Source organism: Pocillopora damicornis, chromosome 4 (assembly GCF_964200805.1).
Source record: "Pocillopora damicornis chromosome 4, jaPocDami1.2, whole genome shotgun sequence".
NCBI lineage: Eukaryota > Metazoa > Cnidaria > Anthozoa > Scleractinia > Pocilloporidae > Pocillopora > Pocillopora damicornis.
This window is the reverse complement of record NC_142673.1, coordinates 18,821,757-18,849,166: the sequence shown is the minus strand read 5'-3', so window position 1 is coordinate 18,849,166 and position 27,410 is coordinate 18,821,757. Positions and strand designations below refer to the sequence as shown.

Sequence of the window (27,410 nt, the reverse complement as noted above, 5' to 3'; positions counted from 1 at the left end):
ACTGTAACTTCAAACACTACTGATTTGAATAAAGAAATGCCAAAGATATAAGATACTTGTGTCTGACACACCAAATTCGAATTTACATAAAACGATTTAATCAACAAACCTTTTTCTGCAGTCTTTGTCGAAATCCCAAAGCACAACTTCTCTTAACAAGAATCACAAAGTTTCGGTTGAAATTAATGCAGCTCTTGTGAGTTCTTTCGAGCGGAGTTTTCCGCTTGTACCCAAGCTCTCGCGGATCGAGAACTATTTACAAGATGGCGATCATGACGACGGAAAGTATGGCGTATTTCAAAACAATGTTCTTTGTCGAAGATGTCGATGCAAAATGTCAAGTGTTTGATACGTCATCTAGATGAATTAGCTCAATCCTCGCTGGCGAGGCCGTCTCCGATTTTCTTTTGCACGTACCCAAGTCACAGAGGCTGAAATTAAAGAATTAACCAATGTGGTCGACTGCTTCTCCTGAATCAGGAGAAGACCTGATCGAGCTGACTTCAGTTTATCGTGATGGGCAAGTTATGCAAAGGAAATCTCCAAAGGTAGGCAATCAGCGATTGTTGTCAACAAGCTTTCAACAAGATTAAGCACCGATATTGTTTTAATTGGTTTTCTTTAAAATCTTTCTGTGACACAGAATGAAACAATGAATTACGATTAGATTAGGAAACTCCCATACGAACAGTTCAGTCTTGATTTCGTCCAATCTTGATTTGGCCTTGTGCCTCGTTTCATACCATATTGATCAATTCAAATCTACTCTCTGCAAGCCTCTGTATGTTTCTTAGCACTAAGAGTACTGGAAGTTGAAAACAGTACTTTAACTGTAGATTCTGGAAGGTAATTGATAAAACATGGTGTAATTGTTATTTCTAGGTGTATGATTCAGAGCTCTGCATGTTAGCTTTACCTCCAGGAGAGCATCTGCTACTGACGAGAGTAACTCAATATCTCTTCACTTGTGGAATCATTCCTGTTGTGGTCAAAAGCCCCACTGAAGCTCCTATACATAGCAGGCACTCCAAGTTTGCAGTGATAGTTTTGCCGGACAGTGATCCTACCCCGATCAGAAAAGTTAGGTTGGTAGCTCATCTCAGTCCTTAACCAAAAATGTTTTGAGTAATGTTTTGCTTATATTATGCCAAAGACTTCAATAGTACATCGATTGCAATAGAGATGTCACTCCTTCTAAACCAAGTGACTAAAAATTACTAGAAAAATATTACTCAATCAAAGTTGGAGTCTACAACCTTCCTAGGTAATTGATTAGGTAAATGTCATACTTCATAATTAAGTTTTTCTTTCAGCTTCAACATTCTGCCTATTTGCATTTCTTTGAGCACTCGCAATGTCTTTGGAGTCAAACATTTGGTTGTGATATACAGAACTTGAAGATTGAATATGTGATAAGTCAATAAAGTTCTTCAGGAATTTGGGTTCAGCTTTCATTCCAGGTCAGCTGTTGGCATCAACTGTCAAACACCAGTGATTGTCATTTCAGTGGCTGATATTTTACCAGGTAGGCTCTAAGTATGTTTTGAGAATGACTAACACTTTTTCTTCCTATATGATTTGTAGATATATGAAAGATGTGTAAAAGCAACCTTAAGATTCAGGAACTAGTTCAAAAACAAGTGGGAGATTACACTTCAAATATTTAGCATAATGATAAGATAATATGTACTTGTATAACTTCATTAGGGTGAGCCATAACTTTTTGCACAGTATTTGTTAAAGGCTATAATTACTGGTGAGGTGTTCCTGGTTGAAGAAACTGTGAAACTGCCTGGTATTTTCTTTTTTCGTTTATTCCATCTCTGTAAAAACTTCTCCCTTCATAGTGATGGCTTGTTTGTTTTTCTCAGAAAAATAGTGCAAGGTTGCATGTACTAGCTGCTTCACCAGTGGAATACCTTAGACTCATAGTTTCATGGGTGATAAAATCTAATCGTATCCAATAACTAATATACTGACTTTAGTTAGAGTAAATTGACGAAATTTACTCTTAGTGAAAACAAAGCCATGATCTTCACTATTGAAAAGAACTAGAAATACGTAAAAAAAATTTCTGGATAAGTGCTCTCTTCAATTAAACTACTGGCTCTGGTTGTTTGAAGATTGGATGATGCTATCCACTGAGCTGGATAAATCTCTATCTGGTGAATAACGCTGTATGTCTTGTTATCACTTATCTGCTGGGTAGCGATTTATCCGTCGGATAGCATTATCCACCCTTTATACAACTGGGCCCTGGTCCCTGGTTTACATGTGTTCCTGAAATTGTCATCTCAGTTTATTATTTTTTCTTTAACAGAAATCACTTTGCACATGTTGGGCAGAAATGAGATCCAAGAAGCAATCCACAGAACATCAGATCCTGAAAAGTTTGAAACTGATTTGATAACAGCCTTAAGTCATTTCATTGGGCAGACTCACCGTACTGGTAAGTGTCAGAAATATTTTGCTTTCATCTCAGTATAGCCTGTGAGCCCCCATATGACCATTCTGCAGGAGGTTATTGCTTGACTTCAAATCTGTATAACATCAGTTAGAGATCTTTGTGATGTAATTGATGATGAGGAAGGTGGTTAAAAGAGTGGGTCATGGGGCCAATTTTCTAATTTCAGCATGTCTTTGTTGCTACTTAAATCTTCTTTTGAAAAGAAAAAAAAATTGAAATGATACATGTGCAGTAGAACAACAGCGCTGAACAGAGAGTGGAAAGGGAATTTTAAAATAATAAACACTGGACTCTCTTATCATTCCGGCCGACAACTTGTAATGTGCAAAAGAAGGAAGACTTTCAAGAATTTTCACAGCTACAAACCAATCACAAGTTCCGATTTAACATAAGGTATAACCGCACAAAAAGTTATAAACCAATTGCCCCTTCAAACCCATTCAAGGCTCTCTCGTTCTAATAACTCCGACCTCTGAGGCCGTTTTGTTTGGAGACCAGTGGGTTTTTTTCCTTTGAAGCGGTTTTCTACTAAGAAACTATGTAGCTAGATTAAGAATTAAACATTTGCGAGGAGTAACGATTTTGATACAATAGCCCATTCGGCAGTTGTCAGGTTAGAACTGGTTTGCTTATCATATCACTACTAATTACTCTTATTAGTATCACAAATACCGCCTTTGGGGGGTCACATAGCGCTATTGGGATGGGCTCTAACATTTGACACTACACATGTGAAAATCACCTGCTAAATTCATGCTTCGTGGGAGTCATATCTTTCTTACTATTGTATTGTTGAGAGGCTGAAATGGTAAGATGTTCATAGCATGTTAGGCTTGATGAGGTAGTTTGTATAAAAATTTTCCTAACAGAGGGTGATTGAGTGAACCCTCTTTGAAATCTAAATATTTATTGAGTTTAGTTACAATAACAGAATTGCGTTTTATTTGCAGATAACTTTCTACGAGATTTGATGCTGCTCAAAGATGGATAGAGAGTCCGTGATCCTGGAGGCATTCGAGAAGAACATCTCATTTCCTTTTCAGAAATTCAATGATAAACATCGAATCACTTCAGTCTTCGTTGCAGATACTTGGTGAACTACTCTTTTACATCCTTGAGAGCAAATTACTTCACTTTGATGTAAAACATCGTTGAGGCTTAGCAATAATATCAGTGCTTGCCTGACACGAGTGTACCTTGCATCAAGATTAATATAACGTGGAAATCACCGACACCTTCCAAGTTATCATCAGCAGTGACTAAGTTGCAATAACAGTCCTCGAAACGAAGCAATATCACGTAAAAATTATTTTCCAGACATTTTCTGTAAATGATTGTCTCAGAAAACTGACGAAATGATAGAGAGATACGTGCGATGGAACAACATCCGTCCAAGAGCTAGGAATGGCAACATATTTTGGAGGTTCGCGAAACAGCCAAAAGGTTTATTTGTTAAGCGTAAAAATTGACGAATTTTTATCCTTAGTCCTTAAAAAAAAATTAACCGTAGAAAAATTTCTGGTGGCCACAATAGAAAGATACAGACCGTTAGCTGTAAATTGGCCAAAATTTTAACATTTAGCTGTAAAAGGCTCTGTCTCCCCATTGCGACCCTCACATCACAACATCATTAAAGCTAAGTCTTAAACCCCGCGATCTTTTATCGCGAGAGTTTGTCTAGTGTAATATTTGTTATGATGCTTTTGATATGCTGATGTTTGATCAAACCCGTGAAGGAGCAAACAAACAGTAAACAAGCAAAATAAAAGTGTGGTCGTGGTTCCAAGTTAAAAATACTGACTACTTTTGTTTAATGATAAGCCAGAGGTGACAAACAGCCATAAAGGCGCTTTTTCATAAGAGTTAAATCATGTTGTACTCGTAAGCCGGAAAGCTTTAGAAACTTAAGCTTCAACAAGCCTGTTGCCCCAATCCGAATTACGGGGGATAAACACAGCTTTATTTGATCATGAACGGTGTCTTGTTCATAGCCGATACGATCGTGTATCGTTATATGTGGTACAGTTTGTCATTTCTGAGGCCATGTTATCTCATCTATCCAGAGTTACCTTTGTTCCCTACTTATTATTCCTTCCTACTCTTTATCATAACTATTCTGTGAAAACCAACTTCTCATTTTCTCGCCGTTTGCAGATTGAAGATATCTGAACGTAGCTTATTTGACATCACCCGGCTTAGAAGTTAAAACGTTTCTTCCATTTGGATGAAGATAAGTGGAATTAGCAGAACATCGAAAGACCCCAATAAACTTAGAGATTATCGCTGTTTGAGTGCTGGGCAAGCTTTGAGCTCATCCACACTGGTGTATGATCAACCCTTCAATTAAGCGCTAAATTAATCACCTCCGTTATAAATCCGTCACATAAAGAGCAGTTTGGTTATGTATACTGATAGTTATAATGTCTCCCTCACCCTTGAAGGGAAGTGTACGAGATATAGAAATTTGCTTGCCTGTTTGCCTTTTGAAAGGTGTTCTGAGATCTCTTCGAGAGGCGAGGTTATGAACGATACTCGTGTATTTAAGAGGCATATTCAGACACATTGTTTCGAAATAATCTGGATTATTTCAAACCCACTGTCAATTTTTCGACAATTTTATCAGAAATTTCTCAACAGGACATTTTTATGTTTAAAGATAGATTTCGATTCTAAAACAGTCCTTAAATAATAGACCCCTGGAGATGCAGCAGATCGCTGAACACCGGAAACCTTTGACGCGACCGCATTTCAAACAAAAACGATTATTCATTGTATTAGAGAAAGGAGTATACGCAATTTTGGTACTCACTTCAAAATTTAAAAGAGATAGCTCCATCCGATAGTCCAAATAAGAGAGGAAGCGGCTATTCTGTTATTGCGGGACAATCGTGTGATCTGCGGTGAAAGAAAGGAAATTGTACCAATACTTGGTCGTCAGCGTTAATCACAGGGGCGGAGCTTTTGACAGGATTGCGTCAAATATGGGCAGAAGAATGCCCACAAAAATTGCCGCCTTGTCATACAAACACTTGAAAACCTTCAGAAAAGTGCCTCAGAATATACGGAAAACTCTCGAAACTTAATAGAATGTCGTGGTTTCAAGTCTTAAGTTGTAGAATTACAAAATAAGAATTTTATTTTTTGTCTTGGTGTTTTTCACAACAGATGGCGAGCGACTTTCACCCCACGTCATACCTAAGTTTTGAACCGTTGAGTTTATTTTTAGTAGTTTGCACGCCAAACGAAAAATATCTCCAAATTATCACCTCAAAGTTTGCACCACTTTTAACTGCGTTTTTTTCTTAAAGGGAATCATCAAAATCACCACTCAATGTCACTTTATAACCCTTAGCCTAGATACACTTTTCTGCAAGAAGTACAATCCTTCCAAAAGTGACCAAATAAAGTGTGTTGTTGTTTGTTTTTGAAATCCCCACACGCGGTCTTTAGAGGTTTGGCATCATGGATTGCAATTTTATCGTATGAGCGGAGTCTATGGATTGACTGAATTAAAAGATCGGAAACTTTATTGTTAACATCTTTGTAAAAATATATATCACAGATTTAAATACCAATAAACAGATTTAGATCTGCAACAACCCCATCAATTTTGTTCCGTTTTATCTGTTTTATCGTCTTTCAAGACCATTTAATATCATTTGACACTACTTCTGGTTAGCTTTTTACTGAAGAACATGGATAAGAGCAAACTTTGACACACTGTGTCGGTAGAGGAGGTCCAGTTTAGCCTCAAACTCCAATTAACTGTTAATAACCAGAGAATAAAAATACCTCTCACCTGCGAGAGGGATCGGAAAGTACAGCTATTAGCAGGAAGTTGTATCAAATGTGGTTTGCACGTTCAATTTTGCCCACAGCATCACGGATAATTAAAGGGTCAATTACAGGGGTGGAACTAAGAGCATACATGACATACAAGTGTTACCCGCGCTAGATGTAAATATAAGTCAGCTTCCAAATGGTATCAGTTGTTGATAACTTATGTTTGGTAAAACCTCACGTCTGCCTGATTTATCCAGAACTGAGAATGCTACCATGCCATCTTGGTAAAATTTTGCGCAGTGACGAAGTTTATGTCTATCCAATAATTAAAAAAAAAGATATCGAGCACGAGGTAATAGTTTGACAATTTGAGAGGAACTACAAAAGACATAACAAATGTGTACAAATTATCCTTTTTATATAGATTGGGGAATCTTATCTGGCCTTTTTGGCTCCTATGAATCCTCAATAATGAAGATTGCAGTCCTTTTCTAATGACAAAATTTGCATTATCATTAAAAAGCTCTTTCTGTTCATGCAAGGATGCAAAGGCATTCGAGACTTCAACTGTATAAATCTGCAACTTACCTCTGAACTGATGGCGTAAGAGTACCATGATTTATAAAAAAAACGGGTCGATTGGTATCAGGCAGTTATGCCTCACAGAGGCAAAGAGAGGAAGTGGACAGTAGATTTCACAATTTTTTTCGCAGATTATTTCTGACCAAAAATACAAATTTCTTTCGTAGAGATAACCGATGTACTTATGTATTTAACCATCTTCCATTTTAAAGCGGGATTGACGCAGGCGTCGTCAGCATATTTATCACTGACATTTCTGATTGTCGTAAGAAATTTATTTACGAAGTCATTATCAGAGAGAAAGGAGGTGAAAAGTTTCCAATAACTTGGATCAAAAGTAAGAAGAGGGTACCTTTGGCCAAACCTCCTCCCCTCAGTCTAACGACCAACAGGAGGGCCTTGAAGGGTGCCAGAAACCATAGTCGGCGATAGAGAAGTTAACGTCGTGATTTAGTTGGCGTACACTCAGTGATAAAGGTGAGCTACTAAAACCATTTGTATCGTAGCAGGGTTTCGTTGGAAACGATTTCGGAAGATTAGCGACACATGACATTTTGCATGATTACGGAAAGTTAAGTTTATGTCGGAGATATGCTCCAGCGGGGATCCTCACGCAATCACGAGCCTATTTTAGTGTTCTTTACATGGTGTATTTCACCGCAGTTTACGATCGGATATCTAATGTCAGAGTTCGACGAGTAGACGTACAAAGAAAGGGTTTAGCTTCAGCTCGCATTGCATATCGATTTGAAAACTGAAATGAATAATACAGAAGTAACGTAGGAGAAAATAAATGGGGGAAAATAGATAACACGGTTGCAGAAACAAAACCATTTCCAATTTGAGGAAAAAGAGTTTTTGCCTGCGACTTCTGAGCTACAGAAAACACTACACTACACTATTTTCTCCAAGAATTTTAACCTAAATTAAAAAAGCGTAATATGGATTTAGGAATATTTTCCTTATTAATCCTTATTTATTAGCATTAGGAAAGAAATAGGTTGTCATATCTTCATTTTTTATCGTTATTATTTTAGCTTCTAAATTTTAAAAGTCGGCGTTATATCATGACTTCTATTTCGGAAACGCTAGGAGAGCGATGCTCCATTTTTCTCTTTTTTTGTAAGCATTGTTTGTTTCGTCTTAAGGAGCTCTTTTCTTAGATGACTTTCTTACTGTGTGCGCCTCTTTGGGTCACTTGGGAATAGTCATGTGAGGTTGATTTTCAACCGCCATGCAAACTTATTCTGTACTTGTGTATCCAAAATAATATAACATTATTTAACAAATAGAGAAGCCTTGAATGTGCTCTGTTCTGTTATAAAGCACGCAGGAAGCGGCTAGAGCACGAAAGAAGTGTGGGGAGAAACACGAGACGTAGTCAGCATGCTCTATACTCTCATAAAGCACGCTACAATATGCCAATCAGAATCCTTGTTAGAATGGTTCAAATAATCTGATTGGCTGTACAAGACTAAAGCTGTCAAAATTGTCAAACCATCAAAGTTAAAAAACCAGCAAAGTTCACATTCTACGATAATCTACAAACTAAAATAGTTCGGCAAGTCGAATTTAACACTTTTGCCTGAAGTTTTTTAAGTCTCTAATACAGAATCTTGAAGTGAAATGTTCAGTGTTCAGTGTTTGTAATTCAAATGTTTTGTTCGAATTCGTGCAGTGTTTCTGCTCGAACCCAAGCTCTCGCGGATCCAGAATTATTGACAAGATGGCGATCATGACGACGGAGAGTATGGCGTATTTCAAAACAATATCCTTTCTCGAAAATGTCGATGCAAAATGTCGAGTATTTTTGATACGTCATCTAGATGAATTAGCTCAATCCTCGCTGGCGAGGTCGTCTCCGATTTTTTTTTTGCACGCACCAAAGTCACAGAGGCTGAAATTAAAGAATTAAGCTATGTCTTCGACTGCTTCTCCTGACTCAGGAGAAGATCTGGTCGAGCTGACTCCAGTTTTTCGTGATGGGAAAGATATACAGAGGAAATCTCCAAAGGTATGCGATCAGCAATTGCTGTCAACAAACTCTCAACAAGATTAAGCTTTGATATTGTTTTAATTGGTTTTCTTTCAAATCTTTCCATGAAACACATTAAAACAATGAATTACGATTAGTCTTGAAAACTCCCGTACGAACCATTCAATCTTGATTTCGCCTTGTGCCTCGTGTCTTATCACAGTGTTCAATTCAAATCTACCTTCTGCAAACCTCTGTAAGTTTTCAGCACTAAGAGTACTGGAAGTTGAAAACGCTACTTCAACTGTATACTCTGGAAGGTAATTGATAAAACATGGTTGTTATTTCCAGGTGTATGATTCGGAGCTCTGCATGTTAGCCTTGCCTCCAGGAGAGCATCAGCTACTGACCAGAGTAACTCAATATCTCTTCACTTGTGGAATCATTCCTGTTGTAGTCAAAAGCCCCACTGAAGCCCTTATACATAGCAGGCACTCCAAGTTTGTAGTGATAGTTTTGCCGGACAGTGATCCTACCCTGATCAGAAAAGTTAGGTTGGTAGCTCATCTCAGTCCTTTACCATAAATATTTTCAGTACTAAATATTGCTTATATTATCCCAAAGACTGTAAAAGTACATCTATTGCAATAGAGATGTCACTCCTTCTAAACCAAGTGACAAAAAATTGTTAGAGAAATATTACTCAATCAAAGCTGCAGTCTACAACCTTCCCAGGTAATTGACTAGGTAAATGTTATACTTCATAATTAAGTTTTCCTTACAGCTTCAACATTCTGTGTATTCGCATTTTTTTGAATATGTGATAACTCAATAAAGTTATTCAGGAATTTGGGTTGAGCTTTCATTCCAGGTCAGCTGATGGCATCAACTGTCAAACACCAGTGATTGTCATTTCAGTGGCTGATATTTTACCAGGTAGGCTCTAAGTATGTTTCAAGAATGACTAGCCCTTTTTCTTCCTATAAGATTTGTGGATATATGAAAGACATGCAAAAGCAACCTTAAGATTCAGGAACTAGATTAGAAACAAGTGGGAGATTTCACTTCAGATATTTAGCATAATGATAACATAATGTGTACTTGTATAACTTTATTCGGGTGAGCCATAACTTTTTGCAAAGTTTTAGTTAAAGGATATAATTACCAGTAAGCTGTTCCTGATTGAAAAACTGTGAAACTGCCTGGTATTTTCTTTTTTCTTTATCCCATCTCTGCAAAAACTTCTCCCTTCATAGTGATGGTTTATGTGTTTTTCGCAGGAAAACAGTGCAAGGGTGCAGTTCCATGGGTGATAAAATCTAATGATATCAAATAACAAGTATAGTAACTTAAGAAATTTAGTTGGAGTAAACTGACAAAATTTACTCCAAGTGAAACTTTAGCCATGATCCTAACTCTTGAAAAGAACTAGAAATATGTTAAAAAATTTTTCTTGACAAGTGGTTCTTTCCAAACAAATGGTCCCTGGTTTACATGTGTTCTTGGAATTGTCATCTCAGTTTATTATTTTTCTTCAACAGAAAGCACTTTGCACATGTTGGGTAGAAATGAGATCCAAGAAGCAATCCACAGAACATCAGATCCTGAAAAGTTTGAAACTGATTTGATAACAGCCTTAAGTCATTTCATTAGGCAGACTCACCGTACTGGTAAGTATCAGAAATATTTTGCTTTCATCTCAATATGGCCTGTGAGCCCCAGTATGACCATTCTACAGGAGGTTGTTGCTTGACTTCAAATCTGTATAACATAACTCAGAGATCTTTGTGATATAATTGATGATGAAGAAGGTGGTTAACCCTTTAACTCCCAAGATCTTGTTAGCAATTCTCCTTACTGTCTGCCATACAATTCTTATAATGTTTGTTCAGAGAATTTAGTATTGGATCAACCAATTATCCCCTAATTGATATTTTACCTTATTCTCATCTCTTCTATGCTTGATATTGTAAGGAGAAATTCTGTCTTGATCACTCGTGGGGTTAAAAGGTTAAAAGAGTGGGTCATGGTGCCAATTTTCTAATTTCAGCATGTCTGTATTGTTACTTAAATCTTCTTTAGAATCTTTTAATCATAAACAAAAAATTGAAATGATACATGTGCAGTAGAACAACACCCATCAGTTTATGTTGATTGTTTACCTCTGAACTGATCCCAGTTACAAGTTTGTTGTTAAAGTATTTGGATGAAGCAGTCATGAGAAAAGTATAATCCAAGATGATGTTCTAATGCTTATCCACAGTGGACCAGGGACTGTCATTGTTACCCATGCCAGTCCCAGTCTGTTGGAGTACTGCACCTTTGCAGTATACCTCAGCTCTTGCACACCCATTTGAACATCCAGAGGGAACAGGTTTGACGACTGGTTTAGTAAATTATGCACCAAGAAAGCCAATTCTTACTCAAATTCAAGATCTCAGTGAAAAAAGGTTCGTAGACCAAGTTCAGGTATCTAGGAACCTATTGGTAAGTGGCCAGACTGTGACTCAAGTCATGAACCAAGGACTGGCTACTCCTAAAGCCCCTCCGTCTATGGGACTTGGTACTCAAGAAAATTCAGAAGCAGTGTTACCTGGTATTGAGACACTTTTGAATGCCATTCAAGTGGTGGAAGGTGAATCTCCAGCCACCGATAATGAAGCTCCTTGTTTCACAAAGATCACAGCTCTTAATGCTCCTGACTCTGTTAAATCAAGGTTAGTTTGCGTGTTGTACTTGATGGTAAAAAAGAAGGAAAGACCTCCGCAATTTTTTCCCAACAAGATGACCGCTGGGTTAAAACCGTTTTTTTTTAAGGATCAGTATTTGCATATCTTGAAAATTGGAAATATTTAAAAATCGCTTATTGCAATCAGCTTCACTTTTGAACGTCATCTGTTATTCTTGTTTCCTGTTTCTTTTGTGTTCTTCTCCTTTAACAAGCTTAATTTTTTTGTCTTGTTCAAGTTCAACACAGGTTAGATTGCACAGAAAAAAAGTTCATTAAAATAATCAACGTGTGTTGACTCGAGTTTTCACAATTGTAAAAACAACAGCATTGCAATTATCTTATAGCAAACACAATTTAAAATTAATTTATAATAAAAGTTATTTTGACAATCTGTAATTTTAGTCATCCCAGTTGCTAAGACGTGATGTCATGGGGGAGGGGGGTATTGTTTCCTTTCCATGTCATCCTCTACCCCCTCTAATTGTTTTGCAAATTTTCATAACGATTCACTTTAATAACGCCACTGGGTCGGCAAAACAATCTTATCCATTGTGACTGTCGTTGAATCTCAATATATTTTTACTTTCCCTACGATAGTGCGAACATGTAACGTTAGGGCTTGTCGAGGCTACGGTTTGTGAATAAGATAATTTTTTAAAAGTTTTAGCCAGAGATCGTTTTTTAAATTTTACAAGATAATTCAGCTTAAAAACACCAGCCATTAAAGCAACAGCTAAGAAACTCGATTCTGAAAACAAATCACTAGCCGCGATAAATTAATGCATGCTTTAAAATTGTGCACATATGTTCCTGGCAGTCGAGTACGTCGCAGGGGGACTCGTCGATCTTCAACAGAGTCTCGCCCAAGTGCAAAAACAACTAAATCGGATACTGAAGCAGAAGAATCGCTTAACGACAGCAAGAGTCCGTTACCAGCCTGTTTGGCCGGGAAGAAACCTTATTTCCTGTCACTCGATACCTACAGAGAGGCCTTGGCTGATGACCCGAACGCAAATCCTGTGGACAGGCACAATTCTAAAGAAAGGCACAGAAGGTAAGGTTTACTGTGTTTGATTTACCATCTTCGAGGTGGAAGAAGGAATATTGTGTATCTTGAGTTTTTGGACGATATGTGTATGTTTCAAGACCTCAAGCAGTCGTCACTTGCAATAATACTATTACTTACTATTGCAGAATACGAATCACTAAAGCCGCAGAATTCTTCAAAGCAGTCATACCAGGCATGGAACCAAACATGGACAAGGCCACAGCTTTCCACCTTACAGTCCAGTATATGGTTTTCCTACGGAATGCACTTAGACAGCAGGATCCAACAGTCATTCCCAAACTTCACGAGGTTTGTGGCGACGCTGTCAACCAGGCTGTTCAAATGGTTTTATGGAGGTTCCGCCCCATTGCAAGTTCACCCACTGAAGCAAAGCGTGTTCGCTTGTTTTACTCCGGGGGGGGGGGGAGGGGGGCGAACTCGCAAATTTCCAGTGGTAGGGGGTGAACTTGCAAGGGGACGAAACCTCTAGTTACTGTTTAACTGGTGAAATAGATTATTATATTTATTTTGGCGAGTGGCTCATCTAACGGTGTTCGATTGATCAAGGAATCTCTCTATGCTTATTATTTGGGAAAATTGCGCCTCAGTCAACCAATACGATTTTTAAAAAACTCCAATTTGTTCACAAGCGTTTTCCTGCACTTGGAGCAAGGTAAGTGCATTTACTTCGAGGGATTGTCCTTTAATGGACTCCCTGTTATACATCAGCTTCTCTCCTGAATGGCTTTTGCGAGTATGTGTGGACAATCATTCGAATTCACAAATTGCTACAAATAATGGTAATTGAGCTGAGTGGAGTGCAATTTGGTCTTAAATCATATACGTAATTTCAAAATCAAACGAGCATGCAGCGCGGGTTTGATTTGAAATCCCAAGTATGATATCAGACCAAAATTGCAGGACGCGAAGTTCAAATACCACTTTATTACATCTGTTTTGTAATCGCAAAATTTATTCGCTCGATTTTTTTTTAGTCTGTAGAAATATTTTATTGATCCAGTCAGTATATTGAGCTGGTTTGTAAAAAGTTGTCCCTCATTTTCTTTTAATTTCGTTGATCTCTTTAAACAAGCCCTGAAATTTGATTGGTTGTTGTGTTTTAGTGAAGATATGTCATTGGCTAGGAAAAATATGCGATTTAGAGCTTAAAATGGTGCGATTTGTGTATGAATCGCATCGACAAGATTCAATCAGATTGCAAGGATCATAAGTGATTTCAAAAAGGATGCAATAAAGCTCGATACGAACGATTAGAGCGCGTAAGAGAACGAGTTTTAAACGAAAGAGTGAGTCCATGAGCGATCGAACAGAAAACTAGAACGGGGACAGAGAACGGTCAAGCATTTGAGCTTGGCTCACGCAGTTTTGACGAGCCTTGCACCTCTTTCATGAATAAACTTTTTTTTATGTGCATAAAAATAAACCTTCCAAGCTTCTTTTCAGAATAAAACTTCCATTTTCGAACATGCTGACAATACTATGCAAGCTAATTCATACGTACAGCACAAAACAGGAATTAGGCCCGCCCTTCATAGAGCTCTAGTGAAAACAGCTAGTGAAACGAAAGTGTTAACTCACCGTTTGCGCCATTAAAACTGGGGAATATCCGTGCAATGTTATATCGTGAAACTCTCCGTTTAAAATTTAATTCATGATGGTAAGGACCATTTTTGGTTGTAGGTGTAAAGGAAAGTGCTAATAATACTAATAGTTAGGGATGAATATTTAAACACTTGGTAAAGCCTTAAATGCGTTAGGAGTTCTTTGATTTAACACTGATGACTGTTCGTTAAAGGAGGTTAGTTCTCAAACAATTACTGTCCGAGCAGATTTCAGGCCAAACGGAGGGCATTGGTTTTTTGCGTGCAGTGGTGACTTAATTAATAATTAAATTATTTGCTTCTTTCTTGCAGACGTTTAAACAGGAATGGTGTAAGGTGTTCAACATGAATGCCCCTCCCGATGCTAATTAACAGTAACAACGCACAGCAATTCCCAGACATGTTCTTTCTCCAAAGAAAAAGAGGAGTTTTTTTACCACAAGCATCCTTGGGAGTGATCTCTGTAGAAGCAAGTAGTTTACAATAACTTTTTCTTCAAATCACCAAAAACAAGAAATATGACAACGCACAGTTAAAATCCTGAATTAATTTTTTTGCTTTTTAATTTTCTCCGATTAAAAATAAACCGCTCTCAATCTCCAGCCCTTTTTGATTCACAAATGTGTCGAATTTGTTCCTAAATCTCATTTAAGAATGCAATGATAACTTGATCCATTGCTGAACGGCAATGATGTACATAACATTTGTATTAAAAGCGATTGTGAAATTTTTCAGTATAACGTACGACAAATAATGGATTTTATCACCACGATTAAAATAAATCTCTCATACAGCCACCTTTTTACTAGTCTCCCTTGGTGCGTAAGTTTTTCACGATTATCCCTTTATCTTTATGCATAATTTAATGAGCCTGCTCCATGCATTTATAATTACTGGCGTAGAAAAAGATAATTTGATAATAATAAATTAGAAATCCATACATGTTGCTTATTGGACTCGACAGAATATTGGGAACATTCATAAAACATGTAGTAATGAAAGCTGCTTCACGGTTTATACATCATGAAAAATTTGGCTTAAATAATTCTTGTTCATCATGTGTAACGATCGTTAACTCTTGAACTCCCACGAGCGACCAAGACAATCTCTCTTTACATTATCGACACAATATCAAGCAGAAAGGTGATAAGAATGAAAAAATTGATCTGGGGATTATTGATCCAATACCAAATTTTCCATACTTACATCATAAAAATTGCATGGCAGATATTAAGGAGAATTACTTATGAGATCTTGGGAGTGAAGGGGTTAATTTTCCTCGTACTTAACTACCCATGTTTCCTTTTTAGTTTATTCTCGTATCTTTCCAGGCGCTTGACCTGACTTGTAGTATTGCTGTAATTAGCTTGATTTAACTCTCTTCCAAAAACCACCACAAAGCGCTATTGATTAGAATTAGCCTTGTCTCCAGGCAACGAAAAATATATCACTAAGAAAATAATTTCAATAACTTTCAATTTTTAAATATCCCCTCCTTTGAGATAACATGAAGTGCCCCTTCTCTACTCTCAACAATGATCAAAGGCTCGTCACTGTTTCATTCTCAATAATTACTTCAGTGTCTCTTTTTATAACAACCCCATCAGTCTTTGAGGATATTTTCTTAATTGACTTCGTCATCACGGAAGATTTCCTTCTCCGCTGACCAGTTCTTTTAGTTGGAACCAGTCCATCCATGTCGTCCATCATTTGTTCTAGGAACGCCTGGTCATCAGTTTCCATGGGAACAACAGAAATGTCACGCACCGCGCGAAACTGACCGCAGTTGTTCAAGTGCTCGTTCTCGAGACGGAAGAAATTCCAAATAAAACGCCTGAAACATAGGAATTTGAGAAAAACACTGCCTTGAAGCAGACACTTCATTGTTCGTGAATTTTGAAAAAACTCCTTTCATCTTTCTAATTTTTAATTAGAAATACATATTAATATTAGTAATCTTTACGGTCCTAGTTCCTTTCCAGTTCATCAACCCCGTTATGTCTATCCTCGCAAAGTATTACTTTCAAGGCTTCCTTTCAGCAACTGGAAATTCGTCTTACAATAACACATGACGTTACATTTTCACGCAAAAACTTTACCCACTGGTTGTTTTTTGTAATGCTGTGGTTCGCACTTCATTTACCGAAAGAAAATAGAAAAAGAGGAAAACAATAATGAGTCACCACAGCCGGTATATGGAAATGATAGTGGTGTGTCAAACATCGGCGCCATTAACGCACTAAGTCATACGCAGTAAAGGTGGGCAATGGATTATAAAGGGATAACGTAAAAGTGCAGCATTGGGGAAAGGGAAAGAAGTATTGGACGCCGGTTGAGTGAAGTGTACAGTGCATGATGGGAAGGTGGAAGGGGAAAATAGAGTCAGGCAAACTTTGATGTTGGGAAAAAAGTCAATCAATCAGGATTGATATTTGTTTGTTTCATTTTGCACAAAATTACCATTTGACTTACCTAAATACTTCGCACACTGATAAAATAAGCTTCAGAATCTCAGAATGAAATATTTCTAGTTCTCCTACAGAGACTGTTAGCGTCCATAACAACCGGAAAATCAAGTCCTCCACCATAGCGAAGTAGTAAAATGCCTAAAAGGAAAAACGAAACAGTAGATTTTATGCTTGCCACGAGGCTTCAGCCGATGACTAAGTACAATGTAAGTTTCTTCTGTGTCAATGCTTCCTTTCATTTCTTGTTCAGAAAGCAGCAACAATTATATAGACCTTGGAATCAAGTAGTTACAACTTGAATGACATGGATCACAACAGTCTTAGTAGATTCGTTTCGGTTTATCATCGATCCCTACTAAGTCTATAGCATGTTTCTTTCCACCCTTTCACCCTATGATTGACCAATACGTAATTTCTCCTAACAATATCACCACGCTATCAGAAAAAAACAGGTAATGAGAATCACAAATACATCGAGTAAATGGTGTTTTAACAGAAAAGAAAGGAAGAATTTTAATCAAGATCTTTGAAGTGAATGGTTACAGTCCGTGTTAAGGAGCCATCGTTGCTGATGTTCTATCCTGCATCCATACACCCAATCGAGAAATCTCCAACTCACCTTGGATCTATAAACCGTTTCCTCTCTAAGAAATATATTTTCGCCGGACTTTTTATCTAGTAGGCCCCAGTCCATCTTGATGTCCCAGGTCAGGGTGTAACACGTGCTGATAATAGCAGCAATGATCCAGAGCATGAAAAAATGATCAGACCGAACAGAGTCTGATTTGGCTGTGAAAAGAAAATATCTACTATCATACACAACCTAAAAACCTCTCTCACGAAATTCACGTTATTTTGCTTTAGATGCACATTCTTTGCTTTAATAGACGATTTATCTTCATGATCAACGAAAGTAGCTGTACCCTCCTTCATTATTCCGAGACACGGTGGTTCAGTGTTTACTTTCCACAGACTTGACCCGGATCAAATAATCCGGGCTCGACATCAGGCCTGGTTCATTGTGTTGTGTTCCTGGCCACACACTAAACTCCCACTGACTCTCCACACGAGGTAAAAATGTGAACCGCCAAGAAAACCAGACGAGATAGTCACTGTGGACGACGATTGATGGATTAGCATTCAATCCCGAAGGAGAAGCAATAATCCTGGTCGTTTCATGTTGCAGGAATCAATCAGAGGGTAAGAAGACTTTTTCATACCCCATAATTCTTGATTGTTTGCATCAGGTGATAGCGTTCCCCGCAGATGCCTCTTAACCCACTAAGCGGTAACAGCTGCCAATATTTTAAGTTCTGATTGAATTTCCGCTAGCTGTGCTCTTTATACTTCAAGCCCCTGCTTGCAGCCGCAAGTCAGCAAAAAAGAATACATTTTATACCCATCACAACAAGAAGAAAAACGCCCTTACCAAGCGTAGAAAACGCCACCACGAAGAATGATGTGGAGTACTTGCCAGCGTTAACAAGATGTGGAAAGGCGTGTTTGGTGTCCCTGTACCGCCTCAAGCACTGAGCAAAACGGAACCAGGCAGGTAGGCAGGCAACGAGAGGACGGATACCATATAATGTACCATCACAAATCATATCTTCCGCTGAAATAAAATATATATGCACATATATGCGGAGTAATTCGTTATAAAACGAGGACAACAAAGCGCTTCTCTTTGAAGGAGTGCCAGAATTAGCAACCTCTTTATGGGCACGCTCAATTCCACCACCAACTTTCCGTTTTCAAGGGCAGGCTTGGTTACCGCGTTGCGTTCTGGAGCACCTTGACCTCAGTGCCTTTGTCAACTCACGAGAAATAACGAAGAGAAAATACAAAAATTCTGGATTGTCATTAACCTGGAATTTCCTAGACCTCCATCCAAATGGTAAAGAAATACTCCATATCACTTTATAACTCAATAAGAACCTGGAATGATCTTCAGCAGATGTAAGTCATTGAGCCCGTGAAGACGTTAGCCAATTAGTTGTAAAAATAGCTTTCATCGTTGCCCTTTAGAATGACTGGACCAGCTTTTGGGGACATTGAAAAGAGGACTGACATTAAATTTATTTTGGAGAAAGAGTGGACATTTCAAGATACAAAAATATATTATATAACAACTACACTCACAGTTAGTCACGTGCCAGTCATGAACGTAGAAACAAATAATGAACTGGAAATCAAGAAGTGCCACAGCTAAACTGTTAAGTTGATCTGCCAGCCAGAAATCGGCGAATCCCACGTGTTGAAAAGGAGCAGTAAAAATGCGAAACTTTAAAGAGAACAAATAATAAAATGTTACCATTTAGATAACTCCATTAAAATGGGTTAAGTTTTCCTTTCCGAGGGATGCTGTATTTTTGCAAATTTATTTTGATTTTAAATCACGTGCCTCAATTTGGCGACTTTTGGTTTGTGGGGATAGACTGAAGCGATTGGCCAGTTAACAAATCTATAGGTGGCTGGAGAGTATGGAAGTGAACCGTAATCAGACGTCCCTGGATTTCAATTTTCAGACGTTGGCAACTCTGCAAAGGTCGCACCTTCATAAGAAACCTTTAACCTAACGTGTCATGGCGCGACCTTTATGCGATCAGTTATGAAAAAATTTCAAACTAAATGTTCCCAACCCTAGCCCAAGCCCTCACTTTATTACCTAACAAAAGAGGAGAAGTGAACAAGAGCGAGAATGAACTTGACATTAAAGCTGGAATCTTCGATTAAATTCCCAATGAATAAAGCTACATTTGCACTCTGAACGATGAAAAAAATTTGCCTTAACTCACCAGAACTCTAAGAAGCCAGAAGCGTGCTTTGTAATAGCAGATTTTGAACGGATTGATCGTGAACAAGAATAGGAACGACACTAGAACCAAATTGGGAGAGAAGGATTCTATTCCTATCTTGTGACTAAACATGAACACCACAAGACTGATGGCCCACAGGACACCCAGCAACAGCGCAACCTGAAATGGTAAGAAACGGTTTGTGTGAGAGGAAAGGGCCAATTATCAGTTCTCTAACTCAACAATAACGCAGGGCGACGCCATCCTTGAGAACTAAGAAAATAAATTGAACAGGATGGCATTTGCCAGCACCTTTTATTGCAATGGCGGTTGACTAAGATTGTCTGTGAGCGATTATTTTGTTCCCTAACTCTTCTTCCTCCTTTTAAAGAGTACATTCCTTTGACTAACTCGATTATTTTGTAATTCAGTAATTTCTTTCAAAAGTGAGAATTTTGTGAAACGTACAGCGAACAATTGTTTCTTAGGTGGAGTAGATGGTAGTTAGTGCTCTATGTGGGTCAAGCCACAAACTTGTTTATCAGGTAATTTAGTGTTAACAACTAGGTTGAAAACGTAAATTAGCCACCGTAAAGGGTAAAAGAGCTGATGTTTCGAGCGTTAGCCCTTCGTCATTAGCGATTAGCTAATCGCTCTGACGAAGGGCTAACGCTCGAAACGTCAGCTTTTTTACCCTTTACGGTGGCTAATTTACGTTTTCAACCCAGTTGTTAACACTAAATTACCTGCTATACTCTCCCACCGACGCAGCACCACAGTTTCTTTAGAGACTTACCCCTTTATTCACAAACTTGTTTATGTCGACCAGGAGGGCTTCAGGGACATGGCAGAAACATAATGATTTTAAAAAGCCTTGGGATTCTCTTTTTACTACTCTATCCCTAACAGGAGTAAATGAGATTTGATGTTCTATTGGGTAAAGGCACAAAATTGCTTGCGTCGAACAGGATTTGAGCCAGACGTCAGAAATGTAATGATTTCAGAAAGCTTACTCTACCTCTAACAGATGTTGGTAACTGAGGTGGTCACGCGGGTCAAGTTCAAATATGAGCACGTGATTAACACCAGCTTGGCGCCAGCCCCAGGTATTCACGGCCAAAAGAAAAGTGACTAACACAAATAGGAAAACTCCGCGGTAAATACGTATGGCAATGTCAAACTCTCCACTGTGATCTGTAAAGAAAGCTGGAGAAAACAATATCGAGACAGTTTTTCTGGAAAGTTTTGCATGAAATCGTCTCCTAAAAATTTATTTTTTAAGGAAGGTTTTGAATGAAAGAGTCAAAAGTAAACCTGACTTGATATAACGCTCTGTATGTAATAGGGAGTATTACATCTCTTGAAAGTTGCATTATGAACTCTTACCCGTAACTGTAGCAACGGAAATAAGCATCAGGAAGAGACCAGCTAAGAATCCCACTCGAAATGAAACCCAGTTTCCATGCTAGGGAAGGGAAAAAAAGAGATCCACAACAGTCATTTCCTCTCTTAATGAAAGCTTTGTCTAAGCAGGTGAAATATAAAAGAAAGAGCAAATATGGGGTAGATTCAGTGACTGACAAATTAAGTTGGAGGGGATGGGAATATGGTTAAAAGGTACATCACAATACCATTGAGAATATGACAAACTTCCTTTTTACTGCTCTTTTGATGCTTGATTGTATAGGACATGTTCTCACAACCATAGTGCAAGGCATCATCAGTGTCAAGTACCTTGACTCTGATGATGTCTTCTGCTCAGGTTGTGAAAGGTTCATCACTTTCACCAATATCACTTGTTTTCAGGACTATCCTCACACTAACAGTTCCACTACATCTTTTAACAGTTATCCCCTGTTTCAAAACCTGATGTTTTGCTAGCACAGCAATTTGTATCATTTCCTCTTTTTCATAATTTCAAGAATGTAATAGAGTCTTAGTCAAGAAAAAGTTAAGATACATTTAAAGTCACAAACACAACAATGGACATTGCGTTGTGTGTAACATAACTTACCCTAAGTTCCTCTGCCAAAGGAGGAACTCTCAATCTGTTCATGGCTTTAGAGCGGTTTCCATCCTCAAGTTCAGATATATATAATTCCTGAAAATTTATGGCAAAACAAAATAAGCAAATTCGACAGAACTTGATCTCCAAACACAGGTTATTTTTTAATACAAAGAACTCTTGTTTAAAGTTTTAATAATGGGAAATAACATTTCCATGCATAATGACACTTCAAAAAGGTATTTAGCACTCACAGCAAAATTTATATTCTTGAGACTGCTAAATTAAGTGCTCTGAGGAGAATAATACAACAAGTACTCAAACTCTCACCTCAGTGTTTAGAATAAGCTCATCTACATGTTTATTAACAAAGAAATCAGCCACCTCCACTTTTTCTTTCCTGTACTCAGCACCATTAGTAGTTTCAAATAGCTAGAGATGACACAAGTTAAAAAAAAATAGGAAATGACAAGGAAAACGGATAAATGATTTGCCTCTAAATATATCCACTTGTTTTCTCTCAAATACAACAGCTGGCATTCATAAGCTACATGTAGTAAGTATCAAATGACAATACTTGTTCCTATCAACATATTTAAAAAGCCAGTATCCATTACCTTCAAATACGATAGATAGATAGATATATATATATATATATATAAATATTATGAGGGGAAAAAAGGACGTAAAAAGGGAAACGTAGTTACGTCCTTTTTTCCCCTCATAATATTTATTCTGCTCTGCTTCAACGTATTGAGCACTGTTCCACGCGAAAATCGACTCGCAAACTTCCTATATATATATATATATATATATATATATATACGGGGAGTCTGCAAGTCGATTTTCGTGTGGAACAGTGCTCAATATGTTGAAGCAGAGCGGAATAAATATTTTAAGAGGAAAAAAGGATGCAACCACATTTAACTGACAAGCCTGTTTCGTGAATCGCTTCACTCTTCAGGGGTTTAATGAAAGAATATTCATGTGACTATCGTGTATTTACTAGGAAAATTTACATGATACGCAGTAAACTTAAAAACTTAAAAAAAAAGAAACAAAGCATTGCTACACAACAGCTGAACTTTAAAGTTTTTAAGTTTACCGTGTATTATGTAAATTTTCCTAGTATATACATGATAGTCACATGAATATTCTTTCATTAAACCCCTGAAGAGTGAAGCGATTCATGAAACAGGCTTGTCGGGTAAATGTAGTTGCGTCCTTTTTTCCTCTTAAAATATTTATATATATTATATATACACATACTATTATATTATTAATTAAAATATATATCTTATTAAATGTTTTGGTGTGTAGCCCTATAGGCTCTTGAAAGAGAAGAGTCTAGTGAATGTTCAGTACCTTATCATGTTTCTTGAGAATTTTCCTAAATCCAGTAAAATTAAGTTGCTGAAAGTTGAATGAAAGTATGCTTATCAAACGTGATCAAAGTGCTTAGTGACCTTTTGGTGTCATCACCTCAGCTTATTCAAAGGTGTCCCATTAGTTAGTAAACCAAAAAAACATAATGTCAAATATAACACAAATCAGTAAGCATATGTCTTTTTGAACAATATCAATCAACCCATAAAAGATAATAAAACAATAAAAAAGATAATGAAAACCCATGAACTCTTAAAAAAGGAAATTAGGTACTTGTAATAATTGTTTAACTGAAACATAATTTTACCAAACAGGGTCAAGAGATCATACAAAATATGAGACCATAATACCTTGGAGTGTTGTGCTTTGACCAGCTTTCAAAAGAGTAAGTAGGGATGGAAAGGACAAAAAAATAGGCAAAGTGGCAGAAATAGTCAAAAACAACTATGATTTCTTCTCAACCTTAGTGGTTGACATGTAAGTTCTCCCTATAACATCTGTTTATTATCTAAATGTCTTTTTGAACAATATCAAGTAAATGGGTAATGACAACATTGAAACTTATCACTAACAGGTAGAAGTTGTTACCCTGATCTAACTCCAGTTTACACCAATTTACTTGGAAATAGGGAGGATTAACAGTCAGATCTTGGGTGTTATAGGGTAAAAGAATTATTTCCAAAAAAAAATTATCTTGTAGTAAATGAAGCCCTCATAATAACTTCCTGAGTAGTTTCTAATGTTCATAGTTTCTAATGTTCATAAAGCTTACACAGAACCCCAAAACTGTGAGTTAAAAGTAGTTTCTTGTGTAAATGTTTACCTGATAATTTTGTAGAAGAACTAAGCTAAGATAAAATTCCCCAAAGGCAAACTTGAGATGATTGACCTTCTTCTTTCTCTTGACCTTGACCTTTTTGCTGGGTTCAGGTGCAAGTGTCACTTTTTTTGATGTTGCCAGAGTGCTGAGGCTGGGTCCTACTTTAAGAGAGCCAGCCATATGAAGTTCATTTTTGAGAGCTGTGTACTTACGACCAGCTTCAGCAATCTTCTCTTCAAAGGGAAATATCAAAAATTGGATCAGTATGTCAGTATCTGAGCAGCTGTGTGCCTACCCCTTCCCTAACCCAACATTAACCCTACCTAGTCAGTTATCAGACTGTTTGACTGTATGGTGGAATGGTTACCAAAGGATCTTACATATGTAAGTCAGCAAAGTAGAGAAAAATATCCCTTCCACTAAAAAACTGCTAAGTACAAGGAGTATGAAGCATTTCAACTTTCAAGTTTGCTCCACAATATCATTTCATGATTCCATAATTTCTTTACACCATATTTATCCAGGGACACTACAATATGCTATAAAGAAGGTACCTACCTGCAAAGAATGTATTAATTTTTTCTAGTTCTTCATCACAGTACCTAAACCACTGCTCTTCAAATGATGAAAAATGGCCCTGTACAACTGAATCAGGATTTTCTGTAAAAAAAAGACATTTAATATTAGTGTAAATATATTTTGTAACACACCACATTTTAACAAATACTTCTTTAAAATTGTCAACTATAGTTGTTTGGAAAATAAAACAAAGTAAGAAACTCAGGCTTAACAGAATCATCAACTATTATAACTACAGTTGATGATGCTTCTTATAACAAAATACTAAGTTTGTGGTATAAGAGTATCAAATTTTGGCCATAAAATATTATTAAACTTTCATGGAGTATATTGCAAACCCATAATCACTTGAGCCCTTGGTCGATTCAATAGCCCAGTTGGTTAGAGTGCTACACTACCATAGTGAGATGGTCATGGGTTTACATCCTGTGGTGATGCTTTATAATCACAAAATTATTAAAAGTTATTCAATTGATAGTGGTAATAGGAGCAAGCCGAGTCCAATTTGGTCTGTAATCATACAAGTGATTAACAAAATTGGACAACTGAGAAGAGGGAGACCGATTTTTTAATCCCTAGTATGATTATGGACAGGATTGGACAACACAAAGCCCTGTTACCAATTCATCAAAACTACAACAAAATTCAAGTTAGAAACTGGACATTGGTTATACATTTTCATAATATCATAAAATGCAAGACAACAGCACATGCAAATGAAGCATTCTGTCCACTTACACAGGCATGACATGTTAACTGTCCCTTTAACTGTGCTATTACACCATCCAATAACAAGCATGACAAGTTCACTGTACTATTAGTGCTCAAATCAGGCTGGTGATAACCAATCAAGTTTGAGAATATTATTTTGTTATAGTTTTGATAAATAATGGTAATAGGACCCAGTGGAGTTCAATTTGGTCTGTAATCATACGAGTGATTAACAAAATCAGACGACCTTGAAGCAGGAGTCCAATTTGTCAATCACGCCTATGATTAACCGGCAGAATTGGATGAAACGAAGTTCTGTTACCAATTAATCATAACCACTATAATGAAAAAAAAAACAACAAAAAAACATTTAGGACAGACATCTCCATCAGGGATAATGTCTACAGTAAAAAATTTACAGCCAACTGTCCAATTACACTATCCGATTACAACTGTACAGAGTGATTAGTGAAATATAAAGCAGCTGATACACCAATCACATTTGAGGAAATTGTAATGGTTATAATAATTATATCATTAATGGGCTCACAAATGCATTCTTACCATCCTTCTGGGGCAGCTTTTCCAGTCCACCATAAAGTACATCCTTAAGTTGCTTAAATTTGGAACAAAAAATGAAACACCAAAATAACAAATTCACTTTAGTTAACCCATGAAGCCCCACAGGAAACTGATGAAATGTAAGCCCCCACTACTGGAACCCAACTGGGACCACTTGTTTATTGAGTTCTCACATTATCACTAAGAACTCCCACTTATCAATAACCACATTAAACTACTTCTTAAAACTATCTTATGAATAGACATATTGCAATATGCATGCTCCCATAAAACTAGAAATCTTCTGGAACACAATACACTGCCATGAATAAATCATTCCAAAAATGCATGTGTATCTAACATTTTTTTTATAGAAGGGATAATGTTTCATCAAAGAGACATCCACATGTCTGTACAAGTATTGAAAATTTCTCTCAGTATGCAGTTAGGAATTTGTACAACTGCACTTCTTCAGCTAATCAATCTAATGCATTACATTCAAAATGACTTTTCTGCTCACTTATTTGCTCATGACAAATTTATTTAACTTCATACACTTTAGGAGTCAAATGGTTAAGAAGGCAGTCAATGAATCCCAGCTTAAACTCAAGAAAGGTGTGCGCACCAAATAAGAAAAACTCAGTCAACAAGTTAACATGCCCACCTTACACTGATAGTTTCAGTTTTGCTTCTATCTATATTCTTTTCTGTGTTCTGTTATTGTGAACGTAAATATTGTTCATTATGTAAGTTTCTCTAGATTTTTACAAAATAATGGAAACAGTTCTTTTCAAATTACTTGGTAACTAATATATATGTGAGACATCCGAATATATTTCTCAGATTAAAATTTGTGGTCTTTATAAAAAGTGTGAAGTACTTCTTCAGAATGTAAGAGAGACCTGTGAGATCAGAGTCATAAATATAAAGGCAAGTTGACAGGTTAAGGCAAATTCCCTACTTATTTTCTAATTTTAGCTCATTACTCAGCACAAAATAACGTGCTGATCTAATAAAGCCGAATTTAACTAAGGTTTTACATCTTGATATTTCTCTGTTTCTGTTCATGATAAGGTGTAACAGGGAATAAAATATGAAAGAGAAAAACTATTCAGCCGAATATAATATTGAACCATCTACAATCACATTAAATTCACGTCTTTTTGTGTGTGTAAAATTCGAAACACTTTTAAGCTCACAAGTAACGTAATCAACAGTTGACATTCTAACCTGTTTATTTGAAATTATTTCTGCACCGGTAAACAAAATTACAATAGTCTAAGGGAAATTTATGCATGCGCTACTAGGCAAGGTTGTCGGCAAAGAAAAATATCCCTTTGTTAATGTGGGCATAAAGATTGATTCAAATGATTCAGTCTTGTGCTACTAACAACAAAACATAACAAAAGTCATGTAAATTATCTTTAAGATAATCTCAATACACGTATCATTGTTCTCCAAATCCATTATTTTAAATTATACCGGAACTTTAGAACTAGACTTTAGACAGTTGTGATAAACAAATGATGACCGTCGCTGTAAGATAACAAAAATTTCTCAACTAAGCAAAGCTTTGAAGCAATCAAAAAATACGGTATTAATGAAATAGTTGTACCTCATATCTTATGTATTGGCTTCGCCATTCCGGCGTTATATGAGCACCAAGATGCTCTGTAAACTTCATGTGTATCAAGCAAAGTCATCAGTTGCACATGGTGACCTCTTAATGCTCAGGGCCATTTCGACGTCAAAATGTAAAAATAAACTTTAACTCCCTCATAATTCAAGATGGCCGACTATGTGAAGTGTTTCCGGTATTTTCCGGCCATGGAAATTCATTCCCAGGTTTCCACGGTTTTAATATATGAGCGAATCGG

At 37.1% G+C, this 27,410-nt stretch overlaps 3 protein-coding genes across 6 annotated transcripts; 2 read left to right on the top strand and 1 right to left on the bottom strand.

The window, feature by feature from the left end:
* Positions 1 to 242: 242 nt before the first annotated feature.
* On the top strand, positions 243 to 6,071 carry LOC149047141 (uncharacterized). Of its 3 annotated transcripts, XR_016186323.1 has the most exons (6): positions 243 to 548; positions 883 to 1,085; positions 1,449 to 1,525; positions 2,321 to 2,449; positions 3,418 to 3,890; positions 4,622 to 6,071. XR_016186323.1 is itself a non-coding variant. In XM_089205384.1 (5 exons), the coding sequence occupies exons 1-5, from the start codon at positions 453 to 455 to the stop codon at positions 3,456 to 3,458; spliced, it is 546 nt and encodes a 181-aa protein (XP_089061510.1). In that variant the 5' UTR covers positions 243 to 452; the 3' UTR covers positions 3,459 to 4,266. The 3 variants fall into 3 exon arrangements, 2 of the variants coding, with proteins under 2 accessions (XP_089061510.1, XP_089061511.1); XM_089205384.1 differs by lacking the exon at positions 4,622 to 6,071 and having other exon boundaries at positions 3,418 to 4,266; XM_089205385.1 differs by lacking the exon at positions 4,622 to 6,071 and having other exon boundaries at positions 251 to 548; positions 1,461 to 1,525; positions 3,418 to 4,266.
* Positions 6,072 to 8,535: 2,464 nt separating this feature from the next.
* Positions 8,536 to 15,005, top strand: LOC113668739 (uncharacterized). Its single transcript, XM_089205383.1, has 8 exons — positions 8,536 to 8,846; positions 9,159 to 9,361; positions 9,679 to 9,743; positions 10,349 to 10,477; positions 11,071 to 11,524; positions 12,356 to 12,592; positions 12,733 to 12,895; positions 14,521 to 15,005. The coding sequence occupies exons 1-8, from the start codon at positions 8,751 to 8,753 to the stop codon at positions 14,578 to 14,580; spliced, it is 1,407 nt and encodes a 468-aa protein (XP_089061509.1). The 5' UTR covers positions 8,536 to 8,750; the 3' UTR covers positions 14,581 to 15,005.
* Positions 14,747 to 27,361, bottom strand: LOC113668740 (solute carrier family 53 member 1). Of its 2 annotated transcripts, none has more exons than XM_027184686.2 (15): positions 27,149 to 27,361; positions 25,537 to 25,588; positions 24,241 to 24,342; positions 23,686 to 23,915; positions 22,842 to 22,889; positions 21,807 to 21,908; positions 21,486 to 21,572; positions 20,858 to 20,936; positions 20,490 to 20,677; positions 19,472 to 19,651; positions 18,816 to 18,957; positions 18,106 to 18,288; positions 17,296 to 17,465; positions 16,681 to 16,814; positions 14,747 to 16,042 (listed from the first exon to the last, which is right to left on the bottom strand). In XM_027184686.2, exons 1-15 carry the CDS (start codon positions 27,215 to 27,217, stop codon positions 15,748 to 15,750), a joined length of 2,061 nt encoding a protein of 686 aa, XP_027040487.2. In that variant the 5' UTR covers positions 27,218 to 27,361; the 3' UTR covers positions 14,747 to 15,747. The 2 variants fall into 2 exon arrangements, with proteins under 2 accessions (XP_027040487.2, XP_089061508.1); XM_089205382.1 differs by having other exon boundaries at positions 23,686 to 23,910; positions 27,149 to 27,354.
* Positions 27,362 to 27,410: the final 49 nt, after the last annotated feature.

Bases quoted from the DNA above. Each gene is read 5' to 3' on its own strand.
- LOC149047141 (XM_089205384.1), top strand. From the start codon at position 453: ATGTGGTCGACTGCTTCTCCTGAATCAGGAGAAGACCTGATCGAGCTG. The intron at 1,526-2,320 runs GTAGGCTCTAAG...TTTCTTTAACAG, and splicing joins AGTGGCTGATATTTTACCAG to AAATCACTTTGCACATGTTG. The intron at 2,450-3,417 runs GTAAGTGTCAGA...TTTTATTTGCAG, and splicing joins TGGGCAGACTCACCGTACTG to ATAACTTTCTACGAGATTTG.
- LOC113668739 (XM_089205383.1), top strand. From the start codon at position 8,751: ATGTCTTCGACTGCTTCTCCTGACTCAGGAGAAGATCTGGTCGAGCTG. The intron at 9,744-10,348 runs GTAGGCTCTAAG...TTTCTTCAACAG, and splicing joins AGTGGCTGATATTTTACCAG to AAAGCACTTTGCACATGTTG. The intron at 11,525-12,355 runs GTTAGTTTGCGT...TGTTCCTGGCAG, and splicing joins CCTGACTCTGTTAAATCAAG to TCGAGTACGTCGCAGGGGGA.
- LOC113668740 (XM_027184686.2), bottom strand. From the start codon at position 27,217: ATGAAGTTTACAGAGCATCTTGGTGCTCATATAACGCCGGAATGGCGA. The intron at 24,343-25,536 runs GTAAGAATGCAT...TTTTTTTTACAG, and splicing joins AAAGCTGCCCCAGAAGGATG to AAAATCCTGATTCAGTTGTA. The intron at 17,466-18,105 runs GTAAGGGCGTTT...TTCTTTTCACAG, and splicing joins GGTGGCGTTTTCTACGCTTG to CCAAATCAGACTCTGTTCGG.